The sequence below is a fragment of the Poecilia formosa genome, unplaced genomic scaffold (genome assembly GCF_000485575.1).
Source record: "Poecilia formosa unplaced genomic scaffold, Poecilia_formosa-5.1.2 Scaffold10, whole genome shotgun sequence".
NCBI classification, from domain to species: Eukaryota; Metazoa; Chordata; class Actinopteri; order Cyprinodontiformes; family Poeciliidae; genus Poecilia; species Poecilia formosa.
Genome location: NW_006799949.1, coordinates 1576553 through 1591679, shown reverse-complemented (window position 1 = coordinate 1591679; position 15127 = coordinate 1576553). Strand labels below are relative to the sequence as shown.

At 37.1% G+C, this 15127-nt stretch overlaps 1 protein-coding gene across 4 annotated transcripts in view; it reads right to left on the bottom strand.

Annotated features, from left to right (window-relative positions):
* Positions 1-3965: 3965 nt before the first annotated feature.
* Positions 3966-15127, bottom strand: part of ptprsa (protein tyrosine phosphatase receptor type Sa) — a 271953-nt gene continuing 260791 nt past the window's right edge. For all 4 annotated transcript variants that reach the window (XM_007541279.2, XM_007541260.2, XM_007541271.2 and 1 more), the window contains 3 exons: positions 13617-13771; positions 8117-8252; positions 3966-8004 (listed from right to left, as the gene is read on the bottom strand). In XM_007541279.2, the coding sequence (XP_007541341.1) occupies positions 7936-8004; positions 8117-8252; positions 13617-13771 (360 nt within the window). In that variant the 3' untranslated portion in view covers positions 3966-7935. The remainder of the gene's footprint in view (positions 8005-8116; positions 8253-13616; positions 13772-15127) is intronic.

Genomic DNA, 15127 nt, shown 5'->3' with positions numbered 1-15127 from the left:
ATCATACCGAAATGACCTCTAGATAGCTACACCCTTAACAAGACGCATTCCTCAGATGGACAACCTCCCCAGTCGGTGCAACACAAGGCGCCTTTTCTGGTTCTCTGGCTTTTTTTTTCTTTCTTTCTTTTTTCATAGCGTGATTGGATTGATTTGTCATTTGCAAAAGGAAAGAGCTTGGCCACGGGGCTGTGGATAATCCAATTTATCGCTTTGCCATTTATTACAAATTTCTGTGGCTTTTGGGTCCACTGTCACATCGATTCGTTGATTGCTTGCTTAGCTGGGTCCTAATGAGCTGCTGTCTGAATCACTGCATAATCGCTGCCCTAATTCACTTCCTCGCCTACCCTCACACTCGGTCTGTTGGCTTGCCACTGTTACAGCAGGAAGGACTCGAATATCTCTGAGAACGGACAATTAGGAGCATCTTTCCTGAAATAAGAGGTGCCATTGTGTGTATATTGCCCTTTGAGAAATGACAACACTTTGCTACTTTGCCGAATGTTTTCACAGCTTGCGGTGAGAGGTTATAATCTGGGTTTAACATGTGCATTTTCATCTAATCTACATGCAAGCAACAACATAATTAATATGCATAAAAGACCAATTTTGAGGATGCACATTCAGTGAAGGTTATATAATTTAAACAGATTTTTTTTTATGTACAGTTTTCACATTTTGTCACTGAAAGGATTGATGGCATAAGAGCATATAAAGTGGGTCACACATTTTCTCTCAGCAGAGACCTAAGAATTTGTTAAACGTAGTCTATAAATATCTTTCTAATTTTATTTCTCAAGGTCAATATTTACTAACCTAAAAATGTCAAAAGCATTCAGTTTGCTCAAGTTTATATGTTTTAATGTACACTGCAAAGAAGGTGAGACAAGAAGAAGCAATTTTAAGTTACTTCAGGATGAAAGAATTACACCAGAGAGGCATTACTGCATGACCTAACAGGTGAGGTAATACTTTTCATCATTGCATCGACTAGTGGGTGGGACACATTTGGCAGAAAGTGAACATTTTGTCCCCTGAGTTGATGTGATAGTAGAAGAAGAAAAAAAAAATGGGCAAGAATAAGGATATGAGTGAACTTGACAAGGGCCACACAGGTATGGCTGCACAACTGGGTCAGAGAATATCTGATCTACAAGGGTCACGGGTATTTATCAGTCATGGAAAGAAGGAACAGAGGGGAATCCACAGGATATGAGACCAAGCTTCAAGGACAGCCAATGTGGTCCAAGCGGAAAAGCAACAGAAGCTGTACTTTTAGAGTACCTTGTGCATGTTTGTATGTAAGCTGTGGATAGCTTATTGCCTTTGGTTTCCCATAACGACCTCCTCTGGTCTACCAAACAGGCTGGGACATGTCATTGAGATAAATCTACATTCTGAAAGTGCGCTGACCCAATGGCTCAACAATTTTTCAGGGACATACTTAAAAATGAAGAGGTAGTAGTTCTTATTCACAAAGGATACATATTTTTCTCAATAATAATAATAATAATAATTATATATATATATATATATATATATATATATATATATATATATATTAAAGGTGCAATAACCACTTTACTATTTAGTCTGAAGCATAATATTTTATACTTGCCATTACTTTTGATTAGTGTCATAATAATACATTAAGATATTTTCACTATAAGATATTTTACCATTACAACCATTTTAATCTATACTTTGAAACGTACCATGATATTTTGCTTAACATTATTTTTGATGCTTGGAGTCTTAATTTCACTGCCAAACTTTTAATTTATTTTTCTGTGGTGGTTATAAAAAAAAAAAAAAAAAAAAAAAATTTCTTATCACTTATATACAAGTCTAGAACAATAGTGAAATGCAAAACTTTTGGTCTCAACTCAATCAAACCTAATATTTTTTACTTTAAGGTTAGCAGTTGTTCGAAGACCTTTTCCTGAGGACAGACTAGAGAGCAAATACCACCAGGTGAGGGGTTTACCTCTGCACCAATATCAGATTGGCTGGGTGGCATTTATCAAGCTTCAAGAGGGGCTTAAGGACACACCAGGATGTTTGTGAAGAGGCTGGTGAATAAATATAGGCGGAAGCTAATCAAGTCATCTATCAACAAAAGGATGCACCATCTGTTTGCTTCATCACTTGTCCTCACATATATTTATTTATTTTAGGATGCAGGTTCCAGTCTGCTGAGCTACAAAGCAAGTGTTGAAGCAATTAGACTAGTATGGCTTAAGAACAGTAAGACAAAGCATGTAAAGTGTTGTGACTTTAAAAAAAAAATGTAATCATATTTACTAACTCAATAATTCTATTCAAATATTTATTTGAACATTTTGAACATTTTTGATTAGGTTAAAACATCTTTTTTTTTTATAATTCCTAATTCATAAATTAAACCCAGATAAAAATATTATTAGCACGGTTGTCACGCAGAATCCAAAGACTTGCGTGAGAATAAATATTGAATTGCCAATATTGATTGCCGAGGCATCGGGCTGCGTAGTGTGATTGTTAGACATAAAAGCAAAGCTCAATTGTAGCTTCACGCAGAAGTACTGGCTTATTTTTCAAAAGCACAGATGAAAACAAAACAGCTCTGTTGGCAGTAACAAAGTTATAGAGTAAAAGAGATATATGAAAATATAAGACAGCTGAAAGCTATTCATGTTCAAGCTAGAATTAGCCATTTAGAATACAGCTATGGTAGGAAGTTGAACATTAGCAGATTAGAATTACCATTGGCTACTGTTTTAAAAGTAAAGTAATTAAGAAGAAAGTCCTAATTGGTTTTGAATGACTATCAGTAGACTCTTTGATAAGTGTACATATTGATCTTGCTGTATTATATTATTTTAACAATGTTGAATAAAAGTCACCGTGATGAAAGCTCCTTTGACTTTGAATGTTGCAGGTAATTGTGGGCCAGGTTATCAACTATATTTCCGTATAGCAACTGTGACTGTAGCCCAACAGTGAATATCTTAAACGCTTTCATATGTTTTTACATGACACTAACTGTTGCCACTGTTGAAATCATATTTGCAAAGGAACTATAAAAGATACATTAACTTTTCTGTGTGTCTGACACTGAATGAAAATAAACATTTACTGTTCCAGGTCAGTTTCCGTTGCGAAAATTACTTCTATTTACTGAATACCATAATAAGAAGAATTTTCTTTTTTTGTGACACACCATGTCTTCTACATTTAGAGGGAAAATGGGGAAGCTCGACAGCAATAAAACTCAAGCCCAACAACTTTATGGGTTAATATAAATTATTGTTTTGGACTGGCTAGCACAAAGTACCAATGCCGGTCCTGCAAAGTATTTTTAGGTCATAGTTAATTAGTTACACCACTTAGCAGGAATGAACTGAAACTCCAGCAAAGAGTGAAAGAAATGTCTGAAAAATGCCCCAAATTTCTGACTTGACTCACACAAACATTAAAAGTTTTATCTAAAAGTATTTTTCACTATTCTGCCAATTAGCAAAAAGAAATGTTTGGTAACATAAACTGATATAAAGCACTACAAGTTTAGTCAGATGTAATGCAAGACAATGAGTAAAAAATGACTTCTGTTACAACAGTGTATGTAAATATTGGGTTTCAACTGTACTTGTTGCCACTGTATAATGTGGCTGTTAAACACACATTCCCCCACCCAATGCACATATTTTCACACCCTGCATGCCCACCCCTCATTCAAATACATTGCCTCAATCCACAGGACTTAAATTGCACAAAGAAACTCAACTACCTCCATGCCCATTTGGACCTTATTAATTTATATTGCAGTTTCCTTTTAGCTACTTATTTTATCCTGTATTTATTTTTAAAAAAATACTCCATGTGCCTCCTTTAACTGCTCCTCAGGGGATAAATAAAGTCTTTTGAATACAATATCAGGATAAATGTTTTGGAAGACAGGGGGAAAAAAACATGCAAAACGGTTTTCAGACAACATTTCTTTAATACAAAGTCAACATATCTACATACACAGTGGCTTTTAACCAATTATTGTTTCAGTTAGAAGTAACAGTTTGAAAGTGGTAGCACTTGGCTCTCGTATAAAGGAAAAATGGTTTGCTGAGTTTCGGTTCTTTTGTCGATATGTACTGTATAAGCTTAGTTCTTTTTAATGAGTTTTTTTTATGGTCACTGTTACTCCCTAACCTTTCCACAATATTTAGCAACATATTCCAGATCATTTTGTGGTTGTTTTCAAGAGTGTAGCATCTTTACTTGAAACCAAAAGCATAACACATTGCACAAGCTTTAAGACGCTTCCACGGCTTCAAATTTTGGCATTGGCCCTTTAACCAGTCTCTATGAATTCCGACAGATTAGAGTTCATGGCGAAACCTTACGACGTGAATTTGGAGCATGTTTTTGGTAGTTTCAGTCCGTCCTTGGTCGAATCCCACTACTGTGTTTGAACCGAGTCCCGATTTCTTTCTGCATTCCCGTCATGAAACATGGTTAAACAAAAAAAACAAAAAACAATATGATTTTATACAAGGCAACAGGGAGAAAAATAAGTTTAAATGTTGCAACTGAAGCATGTATGACCTTTTTTTTCTCGCTAATCATACATAATGGATTAACACCTTGTGATTGCAGGTAGTTAGACATTTGGCATTCCTACAGAGATCTGTGAAAATACCTCTGAGAAAAGTAGTACTTCCAGGAATCTATGCCCTTGTAATTTATTTTTATGAGGCTCCTTTAGTAAATTTTGTCTATGCTGAGAATGATTAACGATTCTTGTGGCTAGTTGGTAGAGAGTGAACCAACATATTGGTTTAATCCAACTCGCGGATCACTGATCCGGATTTGTGTTCCCCTCATTCAGGCAAAGGGTGTGGGAACATAGGCTGGCACGTTTCCCAGTTTGACTGCGAGCAGGGGAAATTAAAGGCAGAAAAAAAGAGAGGTAATTAAAGACCAGGGAGCAGAGCTGGAGAGAGAAGGTTTGAGAAAACAGGTTTCACAAACACCAAGAAGCTGGAAATGAGCAGAACTTTGATCTGTGCATTAGTGTTCCCCACTAAAAGTATGAGATCTTTAGGGTCAAATGATACATATATTCTATATATATTTGTTTATTTACACATATACTCTAGATCATAGTGGATGTCTAATAAAATCAATGGTAACATTATGTCTGAAAATATAAGTAAAAAAAGAGAACTTTAGGAGGATTTTTCTTCAGATTGTGAGGGTTACGGTCTGTACAGAATCATACAAGGTACAGTACATCATTGGCCTGATATAGACATTAAAAATGCTGAGCGATGAAACCCCGACAGTTGTAGAACAGATTACAAAAATCAACCAAACATAACAGCGTAGTGATGATGAAGGACAATGTTTCAAAATAGTGTCCCTATGGGTACAAGTTAATTCCAATGGACAAAAGCAAAAAACAAGATCAGACACAAAGATGGCATCCCCTCAGGTTTCTTGAAGAGACATTCAGGGTCTCCAGAATTACACAATAATAATAATAACAACAATAAAAAAAACAAAAAACAAAAACAAACAAACATATTTTTCAAAGACTAAAAATAACAGGTATAAAACAAATTGGATGAAAAGAAAATGTTATTTCACACTAATTGTTTGGATATATCTTCTGATTCTGCATTTAAATATATATGCATGCGTAAGTAGGCATTTATTAATCTCTCTATATAGATATAGTCTTATATCTACATATAGAAATACATGTACCCCTACACTGTCATGTTATACTTAGGATTTCTACGGTGAAAAAATAGAATGTCTTTAAACATAATATGAACATATAAGCATTTCTCTTTTTTTCTGCTAATTAAAAAAAATGTGACAAACACATCTCTGTTAGAAAAAAAAACTAAACCAGAAACGGAAAATAAAAACTAACTATGTCATGTAAAATAAGTCATCATAATACAACATTAATGTTTTCATAGTGTTACAATAACAATAAGGCTTTTTTGGAAATCAGAAAAGATCACACACAGTTCTGTCCATAGCTTCGTGTTTTTGTTTTTTTTGTGCACATCTGCCAGAAAGCCCTCACAGAATCCATTTGCTCGTGTGTAACCAAAGCGCCGTCTTTGACAGGAAAAAACTTGGTGATTTTAGCTTTTATTTTCTCTGTTTTTGCAGTTGAATTGGGGTGTTTGTTTCAAGCTTTTTCTTCTGTTTTGCCCTGGGGATGTGCAAGTAACAGAGAAATTTTGCATCGGGATCCGACGTGGCTACTTGCTCTGGCTGTGTCACCCACTGGGTCATCGTCTATAAAATAGAGGGGGGAAAACACCGAAGCGTCTTGTTTTGTTTGTCGACCAGTTACCAACCACACATACAGTGAAACTCGGGGCCAATTTGTCAACAACGTAAATGTACAACTTTGCAATTGCAAGCGGTCTTCGCCGCTCTCGAGTTTCTTGTACAATGATAGAGGTGGATATAGAGGAGGCTGGGGAAAAAAAAAGAAAACTGGATAAAAAAGCAGCGGTGGACAATGACGTTGTGTGGATGCGTTTCTGTCATGCCCACCTGGGCGCAAGGAGTTGGCAGAGCTGGCATTTTTTTTTCTTTTTTGTTCATCAGTTTTCTCTTTATCCAAAGAGTCACACGCTCAGCATACACAAGATAAGCAGCATGTTTGGTTTTTAACAGAAGAGAGAACTTAAAGAGAGAAAAGAAAAATAGATTTTTGTCCTCAAAAGACAAAAAAGTTCCAAACGATGATGATGACTGTTGGTCACTGTACACAAAGAAAGGCCCAAATTTGGCAGCGTTTCTTTGTTTGGTTGTCCCAAAAGCCTTTCCTCCTCACTGGACTGAGGGTGGATGTTTTCTCCATCAGCCCCTTGGCGCCATGGTTCAAGAGACGAGATTGTTAAAAAACATGGGACAAGGTTACTGTTTGCATCATCCACATGAGAGGCAAAGCCAAAGATTCTTACAACTGACATGGTTTTCCCTTAATCTTTGCCATTTTTTCTGGAGGATGTTTTTACTGGAAATATCCTGTGGAGATTTTAACTCTACTAGGGTCACCTGGCTTAGGAAGCAGGCTTTACGCATTACTACAATGGAACAAATTTTACGATATGTGCTGCTGCTTTCTTTTTGACAACCACTGGGAGTGTGCTTTCTTAAAGCTCTTTGTGCTTACAGGCAGTTTGGTGACATTTTCTTAAATTGTAGAGGACATTTTCTGCACAACTATTCATAATGTAATTGTATGTAAAATTGTGTAGAAACTCAAGGTTTCCTTTTGATGGCCGGTTTTCTTGTTCCGTTTCACTTGATGACCAAATGACCAAAGTTTGGGAAAACCTAGGAGTCGCCGCGGTTTGGCCATTTCTCAGGATAAAACTCAAAAACAGTCAATAGAAACACTTAACCCCCCCCCCTTTTTTTTACATCCAAAACAGGCACGTGTCCCAGTCTTGGCTACATCCATCTGCTTCTCTTTGATTTTCGTTCCATTTTTCCTTCAATTGCTGTTATTCGTTGCCACTGTATCATAAAGATATTTTTTTAGAAGAGAAATGTCCACGAATGTTTACAACTTCCTCCACTGAAACACTTGAGGTAAGGTAAGCAGTCTGACACTTTGATTGACACCCATCCCACAGCGTGAGCCACAGCCTCTGGTTGCTTGTTGCTGAGAATTGTCTTCAGTTGAAATCATGGGCAATTTTCCTCTCTGCCTTGAGTCTGAATTGGAATTTCTCTTTTTCTGGTCGCATCAGGTGTTATTTTCTAAAGATTTACAGGATCCTGTTTGGTGTTTCTGAACGAGCAGTGGTAAAATGATCAACCGCTGTCATTTCAAATTTGAAACGTTTCTATGGCTCAGGAAACCGTTGAGTTGGGAGAGGAGGGGGCAACAGGATTCTGAGGGGAGGAGATGGCTTTTTACGTTGCATAGTGATCAAAGCTTCCTAAGTACTCCAGAGCTGCGTGGTAGCAAAATTGGTATTCGTCCTGAAGAAAAGAAAAAAAAAAACAAACAAAAAAAAACACATCAGGTAAGTGTTTTGCATTTACACCAACAAGAAAATGTTCAACTTTTTGTCGGTCTTGGACAATTTCTCACCTCAGTTTGGACCATAGCTGGCCTCTGCGTCCGGAGCATCTTCACTGTTTGGAAGATGTCTACCACTCCCTCGTAACGCATTCTCTCCAGGACGATGCTGAGGGTTATGAAGACTCCAGTTCTTCCCACTCCAGCACTAGATTTAAGAATCAGGCAAGAGAAACAAAAAAGATGAAGAATTGTGCTCATTGCAGACTCATGCAAAAAAACAAACAAACAAAAAAAAAAAAAACACCTGATCTGTAACAAGCGTGGGTCCACATCAGTAAACTATGAATGAAAACTATGAATGAAAAGTGAATTTATTTCAATCAGTCTGTTTTTCAGAAAAGTCAAGACCATTGAAAAAAGCATTGAACGTGATGCCCAGGCGCTATACAATATGTGCACTAATACTCCCTTGGCTGATCGCAGGAAGGCGATCAGCCAAAGCTGCTTTAACGACAACCTTGAGCACATGTACGTTGCTGTCTGGTGTGTCTTATCCTCTTCCACCAGATCTTTATTTGGTTTTAGGGCAGACTAGTTTGCTGGCAAATTAAACAGTGATCCCGTGGTCATTGAACCAGATATTAATACTTTAGGAAGTGTGGGTAGGTGTCAAGTTATGTGGGAAAAATGAAATCAGAATCTCCATAAAGCTCTTCAGCAGAGGAAAGTGTGAAATGATATAAATCCTGCTGTTAGACGGCTGTCTGTTTTTTTTTTTTAAATACCAGACTCTGGGATCTTGATGTTCAAATTGAAATGCTAAATTTACTTTCTTCTTCACTTTAATCCGAAAAGTGGATTTGGCACCACTCAGTAACAAGAGACATTGTGTCTGGTTCAGCAGTAGCTTAACTCAAGAAATGCAACACTTGTCGCCCATGTCTTGAACACGTGTGTGTGTGTGTGTGTGTGTGCGTGTGTGTGTGTGTGGTGTTGTGTGTGTGTGTGTGCGTGCGTGCGTGTGTGTGTGTGTGTGTTGAGCCTTGACGCACTCCAACCATTGTCCACACACTATGAATCTCTTCCAAACACTTTAACATCTTTGTTTCACACATCTTTTAAGGCTGTGTCTATCATTGGTGTTTGTAAACCTTTTTTTCAGCTGCAGTTTTTTTTTCCTTCCACCTAGCTTTCCATTTATATCCTTGAGATTAGCAGGATATTTTAGCAATGTCCTTCCTGAAACCCTTCTCAAGGAAGTTAATGACTTTTTGAGCAGTGGTCAACAAAGCACTCTTGCCCATATTGATTTAATTTCTGCTTTTTATGTAATTTTCTGCCTAAAATTTCTCCCTTAAATACAATTTTTTCATGTTATTTCTATTTACATACATGCTTTTTGAGAATCATCATCTTGAATCATTATCTCATGAAAACCTAAAGGAAAAAAAATACATATAATTTTGTGTTTAATAAATCTGTCAAATATCTGAATTTCACTTTTTGAATGAATAAATGAAGTGAATTAACTGTTTGATGATGTTCTACTTTATTTGGGTGAAGTTGGTCTATGTTTCCCTTTCTGTCCTTCTCATTCCCTCTGCATTCAAATTACACCTGAAAGGTAAGTTCAAATTTTATAAAATTCAAACTTTTCATAAAATACACCTCGTGACAAACAGAAGGATTGAGGTGTAAAAACTCTGCATGTTGTTAGCTCTGACTTCCTAGAAAGCAACAACAACCCACAGCAAGAAACGATGCTCAAGGTAACAAGAACAATGGCAGCAAGGAGACAATTTGCATGCAAGAACCCTGCAAATCCACTTATACATGTGCCTCCATTCTCGTCCTCAAGGACACATGCACACATCACAAATCACACACATACACACAAACAACATTTAGTCTCATTAAGCGCCTCTTTCCATGTGTTGGAAGGAAAAAATAAATAAATAAATTAAAAAAAAAAAAAACCTAGCCTGCTGCTGGTCCCCAGAAATACAGCTCGAGTTTTAACTCAGACGCTGAAATACTTGAGAGTTGGCCCTGTAAGCTGCTTTGCTGCGGAATGACTTCCACATCACCAATGGAACAATAATTGATATGACAACAGATTTATTTGAGCTTCTTGCCTTTGATGCCACTTTGTAGGATGAGGAGTGAAAATGATGGTTGCAGACACTGTAGCTGACAACTGGGTGTGTGTGTGTGTTGGTCGACAAATGTTGCTCACATTATTTCACCAAATCTAAACAATAGCAAACGCGCAGTGGGCCAATCACGCAGCACATCAGGCGCAAAATCCTAGCCCACCCAAACATGCTTCCTGGGACTTCTCCTTCAACCTCCTCCTCTCCAGATCCAAATCTTAAAGAGCGGAGAGCCACTGCAGACTGAGGGGATTTGGTGTGTCGCCCCCCCGCCCCCCTATTCACAGGACGTATTCATGCAATTAATAACAAAAAGCATGCGGTGCTATTAGATAGAGGGAGAAAGGATGGGAGGAGGCAGAGCTAGAGGAAAAAGATCCAGGAGAATGGCTGGATGGGAAAGAAGAGCGAGCGAGAGGATTAAGGAATAGGCAGATGACAGACTGGGAAGTCTGGTGATGGAAAGCGCAAGAGTAAGAGAAAAGGGAGACATAAGCTCTTCTCGTGGAGATAAGAAAGCTCAGAAGAAGAGGGGAAAAGAAAAAAAAGAGAAAGGTGGCTGCTATACTGCAAAATAAAAACAAAAATCCATCCCCCAAAGAAATGTATTTTCAAAATAAGAACTCTTCAACACAACAGCAGTCTGACAACCATATTATTTGGCTGATTTTCTGGATATTGTCTATTTACTATTATTTTAGTCTTCTCTACTCGAAAACTCTCATATGACACATGTCCAGATTTTTCTTCCTAGACCTCAATATCCTAGATCCTGAGTATCAAAATACATATGAATATAAGACATAAAAATATAAAAGATAGCAACTAAGCCTATGGAATTACTTGGCTTTTGTATTTTGAGGTATTTAACGTATAGTAGCTTGTGAAACTATTCATCCCTTTCACATTTTTCCATTGACTTCAAAGTGTTTGTGGACACATGAACACATCTTTATTTGGGTGGGGATTATCTACACAAAGATGTGGAAAAATAAGAGATGGGTTTCAAAGCTTTCTACAAATAAAAACCTACTTGCCAAAGGTCGAATGAAGGTCGGTCCTAAAAAATTAAATGCCTTAAATGTCAACTGCAAATCTAGCAAGTAATTAATTACCATGTACCCAAGCTGACAAACTGGGCTAGGAATGTTTTTTTTTTTAATGGGCAGAAAGGCCATTTTCAGTTTTCCAAAAGGCATAACACAGCCAAACCTGTATAAGATGAGACCTCAATGTAACTTTTTGGAAACTAGCAAAGTACAAAAGTTACCACTGCACATCACCCTGAACAAACTATTTCCACTTTGAAGTATAGTGCTTGCAGCATCATGCTGTAGCAATTACAGCAATTGCTTTTTTAAGACACCGAAGACGGTTAAAGTTGCTGGCGAGATTAAAGGCAGTAAATACATGGCAATTCAGAAAGTAAAGCTGTTAGAGCATCTAAAAGACTTTAAACTGCAGCAAGCATTAACTTTCAGCAGGATAGGTCTCCTCAAACATGTCCACACTTACAGATGAATGGTTTTAGTCAAGAGATATATGTTAGCTTTGGTCTTTATAACTTTGATGTTGACACTGCTCATCCAATCTGACAGAGTTATTTAAGAAAGAGGAATTGGCAAAAATGTGTCTAAACACACGTAAAGCTTGGAAAGACACGACAAAACACTTTAGAGCTTTAATTACAGCAAAACCTGGCTTGACAATGTACTGAATCAGGGGGTGAACATTTGTTTATGCTGCATTTTTCAGATTTGCATTTGTAAAGGATTTTCTAAACATATCCTTTTATTTCAGCTTTTCAATTATATGATTCTATGGGGGGTTAGTCTATCACAAGAGTGTAGTAATGTTTGAAGAAAACTAACATTAGTTAATAAAAAAAAAAAAAAGTTTAGGATTTTTAACGTGATCATTAAAAGGTGCAGGTATGTGAATCTTGGATTTGATAGGTTGAGTGCCTTTTTTTTTTTACAGCCGTGCTGCAATACCTGCACCAAACACAGTAAGAAAACCTTCCCCCTTTCAACAGTCTCACAGAAGGGTAACATGTTTTTGGAGCTTCCCTTACACATATTACAACCCTCCAGAGGACCATTTTCTAGTGGGTGACATCATTTTTGATTTTGACACAAGGAAGCTGATGTCATGTTTCATGATGTAATGGTGCTTATGTGATACTAATGTAAAGCAGAAATGACTGCCTGGTTCAATAGTCATCTGTCTTTATGAAAAAAAAAAAATCATTCTGTCAACACACCATGCATTTAATTTTTAACCCGAATGGTGCAACAAAAACATGCATCAAAGTTCACACTGCTTTTATTTTCTAGCCTTGTAGCTCATGCAAAACCGGAGACGCACACAAAGTCTATTGTAAATCAACAAGAAGTCAGAACCTTTGAGATGGGTCTTCTTCAAGGTCTAACAATGAATATACATAATCTGACTTTCTACCCTAATCCAGCTGGTCAAATTAATGATGCAAGTCACCTTGGAAGCTACGCTCCAGGTCATTAAAAAAAAGAAAAAAAAAGAAAAAAAGAAATGCAACATGAAATAGTCACAAAAACCACGAGAAGGGCTCTGTCATTTTATCATCTCTGCTTTTTTCAAATACTAGGCCTCTTCTGAGCCTTATCAATTATGTAGGAGAAGAACCTGTTCAGGAGCAGAGGTTGCGTTCCACAGAGGCAAAAAGGAGAGGAGGAGTCATGAAGTTAGAACTCCACTGCAAGAGGAGCTGTCCAAAGAAACAAAACTTATCAGGGTTATCTGACCCTGATTCTGTCTTTGGAGTTCAACTCCGGGTTAAAATTAAATGTTAACTAAACCACAATTTACTATTCACTTTTTATTCATCTCTTTAAGGGCTGATATTTAAAAAGAAAATGTAATGAAATGTTTTTGAAAGGGTTGAGGGGGGTAAAATATTTTATAGCTTATGTTTTAGGAGAATCCAGCTATGTATTAGGTGCCACAATGTGAGGATTTTCAGAAATGTAAAAGCAATATACAAAAGAGGCTTATAAAAACACGTTGCTACCAGGGTGCCAATAATGAAACTACTGAATTTTATTACTACCATATACCTCATAAACTATAGAACTAGTTGTGCACTGTACAGTGCTATGTAGAACAAAGCTCATCATTTGTTAGAACAATTTTTTTCTCCAAGTCCATCAACATGAGCATATGTTGAAATACAATAGAGCAAACATATGCTTCCAAATAAAAGTTGGTAAAGTGGACTGGTCTGGCTGAAAAAACTAAAGCTAAATAAAAACAAAAATAACTGCATGTTAATTTTCTATTACGTTTCAACATATTTATTTGGAATACTCGCTTTAAAACTAGAAAATGGCTAATTACACAAGTGACTTGTTTGCAACCCTTTGTGCAAGACACATTACCTGCAATGTACAGAGATGGGCCCATCCTGTCCAAACTGCTCCTTGGTTTTATGAACCTGGCCAATAAAATCGATGAATCCCTCTCCGGATTTGGGTACACCTTGTTCCGGCCAATCAGTAAACTGGAACTGCCTTACTGTCCTGGACTGGCCATCCTGCAAAATAAAATGGAGATGAGGTGGAGAATCAGAGTCAGCTTTATTTGGCAAGTTTGTCCATGCAAACAAGGAATTTGATGATAGTTCCCCTTTGTTCTCCTTGAAGATATTTAAAATGGAAACATAGGGTTAACAAAAAGAAAAGTTTCAAATAACTAAGAAAATAGGTCAGATAATTATTACATAGTTACTGAAAGGGTGATAGAATTCCACCAACAAGCAATTTAACCCCTGTGAAATGACTAGTTTCTCATTTCACAAAGAATTAAGACAAAAGACACAGCCACGGTTGTGGAAAAAGCATTAATCTGTTTAAGAAGGGACAAACCATTGGCATGCATCAAGCAAAGAAAACATCTAAGCTTGCAGAAACTACTAAAACTGTGTTAAGAACTGTTCAACACATTATTAAAAACAAAAAGGAAAAGTGGGAAACCATTGTAACCATTAGAGGAAGACATGTGGTCAAAAAAATATCCTGAATGATCTTGATTGCCAATCACTTATGTGGTGGTTGAAAACAAATCGAAGAAAAACAACAGCAGAACTATGAGTTATGTTCAACTGTAAGAACACTTCCACATGCACAATGCAAGGGGAACTTGTTTTCTTTTGTGAAGTGCCTGAAGATGACATTTGTTTTGAATTAGTGCTATATAAATAAACTGAATTCAAGTGAACTCAAGGGATTGGGACTGAACATCTGCGTAGTCATAAGAAAACTACTTATCAGCAAAGCTAGCTGCAAAAAAAAGGCTTCAATTTGCAAGGGAGAATAAAGACTGGACTCTGGAGTGATGGAAGAAGGTTGTGTGTTTCGATGACTCCAGATTTACCCTCTTCCAGGGAGATGGGCACATCAGAGTAAGAAGAGAGGAAGATGAAGTGATGCACCTATCATGCCTAAAGACTCCTGTTCAAGCCTATGGGGGGCCAGTTCTGTGTTCTGAAGTTGCTGCAAATGGTTAGGTCCAAGTTTAGCCACATTGATAGGTCATCTGACCACCTGAACATACTAAATGACTAAGTAAATGACTAATTCCATCAACTGATTTTTTTTTTTCTTCACTAATGTCATGAGCATATTTCAAGATGACAATGATAGGATTCACTGGGTTCAAATAGCAAATAAGTGGTTCAGGGAGCATAAGATACCATTTTACACCCAGATTGGCCACCACAAAGTCCGGATCAAACCCCACAGAGAATCTTTGGAATGTGCAGGATGAGACTTTGCACACTGGTCTGCCTCTCCCATCATCAATATCAGATATTGGTTAAAAAATAATGGAAACATGCATTGCAGGTAACCAGAAAAAAAAACATCTGATATTTACACACATATAGGCCTGT